Source organism: Lottia gigantea (assembly GCF_000327385.1).
Source record: "Lottia gigantea unplaced genomic scaffold LOTGIsca_135, whole genome shotgun sequence".
NCBI lineage: Eukaryota > Metazoa > Mollusca > Gastropoda > Lottiidae > Lottia > Lottia gigantea.
The window spans coordinates 496289-501855 of record NW_008707526.1 but is presented as its reverse complement, the minus strand read 5'-3'; the positions used below and the strand labels follow the sequence as shown (position 1 = coordinate 501855).

Genomic DNA, 5567 nt, shown 5'->3' with positions numbered 1-5567 from the left:
AGTAAATTTGTTGAGTAGAAATGTGTATGATGTTTTAAATTGATCCAATAAAATAGACAATATAAATCAGACAATAACCTATACAACCACATAATGATTTGATTTTTATTGATTCTCCCATCATCAGTGTTAAAGGCAAGCATTCAACAACAGATAAGCTATTATAAATAACTTTTGAGTGGAGTAGTTAAGCTGGATATTGGATAATAAACCTCTAGTTCCCTTCTAATATTTACATCAAATGATTTTCTATGGAACAACTATGTGGATGAGAATAATAAGAGCATACAATCAAACTCTATATTTTATAACAATCTCACTGTAGTTGAATACAAATAGGCATTTTAATTATGATAAACATTGTCTTTAACCTATAATATATATATATATACTATAGATACTAACGAGTACCATCCTATGATTGATTATTATTTCTATTCTCAATCACAACTCATGTCAATTAATCATCCCTTTTCTACCAGACTGACAATATGTTTCCTCGCAGGAGTCATATATTTGGCTTCAATACTCACATCATGTCACAAGTCTCCTCTGTTGGATTCTCAGGTCTGAAAACTTACAGAGATAGCAGAGATTAGTACAGTACTGAGTATTGCCATCATGCCACGATACGATTTGTATCACAATTCAAGGGCCATGATACAATACTAATCACGATACAAGGGTCACGATTCGATAGATCTCGCGATATAGTGTAATGGGACAAAAAAACATTAAAGTTTAAAAATTTATAAGTATATATACCCGGTAAGTCTGTATATACACAAAATCCAAAAAGAAGTCTGACAAAAGTAGAATATAGTTAAATGAGATCAATAACGCCAATAAAGATAGTTAATTTTTACTGCCAACATGTTTCAATTTCATATTTTCAAGGCTGTATATATATAACATTGCTAGGTAATGTTCATAGTTGATTTGAGTGGTTAACGTGGATAACCAGCTAAAAAAGTTTAACATATCTGGTCTGCATTTTTAGCTATAAGAACATATTTACCATATCCTTTCTTTGATATTTGTATTGATATTTTTTTTTAAATATTTTTAAGTGTTTTATGTTACTTCTTAAATCACAAGAGGTGTAGTTAACATTACATTGAAAATTTAACCTTTAATAGAAAACACCAAGCCCATACATACATATTTTACAAATACCCAAATGATATCTATAGCTTACACAAATGTGTGAGTGTACAGTATAAAATTGAAAGTATTTAAAGAGGGTGTGGTAGATATTAGTAATATTGATACATCTCTGTCTAATGTCAATATAACCCCCACTGATATCCTTATCATGGTATATCATGTCTTATCTTAATTACCTTGTCTCTTAATATATCACACTATATCTATCACTTAAAATAGCATTCACAACATAGGTCAAATATCTCACAACATAGGTCAAATAGAATTCACAACATAGGTTAAATATCTCACAACATAGGTCAAATATCTCACAACATAGGTCAAATAGAATTCACAACATAGGTCAAATATCTCACAACATAGGTCAAATATCTCACAACATAGGTCAAATAGAATTCACAACATAGGTTAAATAGCATTCACAACATAGGTCAAATATCTCACAACATAGGTCAAATAGAATTCACAACATAGGTCAAATAGCATTCACAACATAGGTCAAATAGAATTCACAACATAGGTTAAATATCTCACAACATAGGTCAAATAGAATTCACAACATAGGTTAAATAGCATTCACAACATAAGTCAAATATCATTCACAACATAGGTCAAATATCTCACAACATAGGTCAAATAGAATTCACAACATAGGTCAAATAGAATTCACAACATAGGTCAAATAGAATTCACAACATAGGTTAAATAGAATTCACAACATAGGTCAAATAGAATTCACAACATAGGTCAAATAGAATTCACAACATAGGTCAAATAGAATTCACAACATAGGTCAAATGTATCACAACATAGGTCAAATGTATCACAACATAGGTCAAATGTATCACAACATAGGTCAAATGTATCACAACATAGGTCAAATATCTCACAACATAGGTTAAATAGCATTCACAACATAGGTCAAATGTATCACAACATAGGTTAAATATCTCACAACATAGGTTAAATAGCATTCACAACATAGGTCAAATGTATCACAACATAGGTTAAATATCTCACAACATAGGTCAAATGTATCACAACATAGGTCAAATGTATCACAACATAGGTCAAATGTATCACAACATAGGTCAAATATCTCACAACATAGGTTAAATAGCATTCACAACATAGGTTAAATAGCATTCACAACATAGGTCAAATAGCATTCACAACATAGGTTAAATAGCATTCACAACATAGGTCAAATAGCATTCACAACATAGGTCAAATAGCATTCACAACATAGGTCAAATAGAATTCACAACATAGGTTAAATAGAATTCACAACATAGGTCAAATGTATCACAACATAGGTCAAATATCTCACAACATAGGTCAAATATCTCACAACATAGGTCAAATGTATCACAACATAGGTCAAATGTATCACAACATAGGTCAAATAGCATTCACAACATAGGTCAAATAGCATTCACAACATAGGTCAAATAGCATTCACAACATAGGTCAAATAGCATTCACAACATAGGTCAAATAGAATTCACAACATAGGTTAAATAGCATTCACAACATAGGTCAAATAGCATTCACAACATAGGTCAAATATCTCACAACATAGGTCAAATAGAATTCACAACATAGGTTAAATAGCATTCACAACATAGGTTAAATAGCATTCACAACATAGGTCAAATATCATTCACAACATAGGTCAAATAGCATTCACAACATAGGTCAAATAGAATTCACAACATAGGTTAAATATCTCACAACATAGGTCAAATATCTCACAACATAGGTCAAATAGCATTCACAACATAGGTCAAATAGCATTCACAACATAAGTAGCATTAAAAACATGGGTAAAATAGCATTCACTACACAGCTACACAGGTTAAATCTCACAACATGGGTAACATAGCATGCACAAGTTGCAGGTAAATTAGCATTCATATCTCACAACCCATGTCAAATATCTCACAACACAGGTCAAGTAATAGTATTCACCACACATGTAAAATGTAAATCATATTCATAACAGAGATCCAATATTTCACAACAGCATAGAAAAATGCACATTATAAGATAGTTGTCATTAAAGGTTGGTTCTTGCTTAAGGCAAAAGTAACTGGATTTCAACGACTGCCAGCCTCTAGATAAATCTGATAAATCATTAGAGATTCTCTGCTTGCAATCAGTTGCTGTCGTTCATACTCTACCTTTTATTTACCAAACCAGTTGAAATATACAACCATCAACTTGCTAGTAGACAACCAGTTTTGATTTGAGCTCAACTGACCTTGCCCTTAATCAACTCGAAACAAAGAGCTATATGTACTAGGCTGCCAAGGTAAGCTAAGTAAGATATCTGGTTTATCTAGCACCAAACAATAATACAAGACCGCAATGTAAGCTAATTAAAGTGATGTCTGATTTATCTAGCACCAAACAACAATGCAAGACTACAGTGTAAGCTAATTAAAGTGATGTCTGATTTATCTAGCACCAAACAACAATGCAAGACTACAATGTAAGCTAATTAAAGTGATGTCTGATTTATCTAGCACCAAACAACAATGCAAGACTACAGTGTAAGCTAATTAAAGTGATGTCTGATTTATCTAGCACCAAACAACAATGCAAGACTACAATGTAAGCTAATTAAAGTGATGCCTGGTTTATCTAGCACCAAATAACAATGCAAGACTACAGTGTAAGCTAATTAAAGTGATGTCTGATTTATCTAGCACCAAACAACAATGCAAGACTACAGTGTAAGCTAAATAAAGTGATGTCTGATTTATCTAGCACCAAATAACAATGCAAGACTACAGTGTAAGCTAATTAAAGTGATGTCTGATTTATCTAGCACCAAACAACAATGCAAGACTACAGTGTAAGCTAATTAAAGTGATGTCTGATTTATCTAGCACCAAATAACAATGCAAGACTACAGTGTAAGCTAATTAAAGTGATGTCTGATTTATCTAGCACCAAATAACAATGCAAGACTACAGTGTAAGCTAATTAAAGTGATGTCTGATTTATCTAGCACCAAATAACAATGCAAGACTACAGTGTAAGCTAATCAAAGTGATGTCTGGTGTTTTGGAAGACTATAAAACAGACACCTACCATAATAGATTAAATAATCCTTATAAAAAACTTGTTTTTACATCAATATAATCCAGAGAAGCTGACTAAATATCTTAAACCACAAATTGATTTTTAATAACATCATCATCAACACATTCCATGTTTGGTGTTGTTTTTTTATCAACCACAGATACATTCAATCATGACTGAATAAGGTCAGAAAGTTTATAAACAGTGGTTTCTTTTTAATGATGGTTTCTCATTCACAAACCAAATCTTGATCTCAAGTGACAACGCATACAGAAAATTTAGAAAAGTTAGGCATATATTGGATGAACACTATCTGATATCAGTCTAGTGGAGGGGTCAATCTAACATATTTTAACATAACTTAAGAAACTATTAAAATCAGTATGTTTTCAGAGATAAAGGACTGTGTTAAAGTAAAGTAATAAAATTGATAGTTATACAATATTAGATGATACAATAGATCTATTATATAGATATAGGTTGATATAATATTTATTGTTATACAATATTAGATGATACAATAGATCTATTATATAGATATAGGTTGATATAATATTTATTGTTATACAATATTAGATGATACAATAGATCTATATATAGATATAGGTTGATATAATATTTATTGTTATTCAATATTAGATGATACAATAGATCTATTATATAGATATAGGTTGATATAATATTTATTGTTATTCAATATTAGATGATACAATAGGTCTATTATATAGATATAGGTTGATATAATATTTATTGTTATACAATATTAGATGATACAATAGATCTATTATATAGATATAGGTTGATATAATATTTATTGTTATACAATATTAGATGATACAATAGATCTATTATATAGATATAGGTTGATATAATATTTATTGTTATACAATATTAGATGATACAATAGATCTATTATATAGATATAGGTTGATATAATATTTATTGTTATTCAATATTAGATGATACAATAGATCTATTATATAGATATAGGTTGATATAATATTTATTGTTATACAATATTAGATGATACAATAGATCTATTATATAGATATAGGTTGATATAATATTTATTGTTATTCAATATTAGATGATACAATAGGTCTATTATATAGATATAGGTTGATATAATATTTATTGTTATACAATATTAGATGATACAATAGATCTATTATATAGATATAGGTTGATATAATATTTATTGTTATACAATATTAGATGATACAATAGATCTATTATATAGATATAGGTTGATATAATATTTATTGTTATTCAATATTAGATGATACAATAGATCTATTATATAGATATAG

General features: G+C 29.4%; 1 protein-coding gene across 1 annotated transcript; it reads left to right on the top strand.

Annotated features, from left to right (window-relative positions):
• Window positions 1–1951: 1951 nt before the first annotated feature.
• Window positions 1952–2571, top strand: LOTGIDRAFT_86040 (hypothetical protein; the record flags this gene model as incomplete). Its single annotated transcript, XM_009049412.1, has 3 exons — window positions 1952–2064; window positions 2153–2278; window positions 2463–2571. Coding segments are annotated over 3 exons (348 nt in total), but the record flags the coding sequence as incomplete, so codon positions are not given.
• Window positions 2572–5567: the final 2996 nt, after the last annotated feature.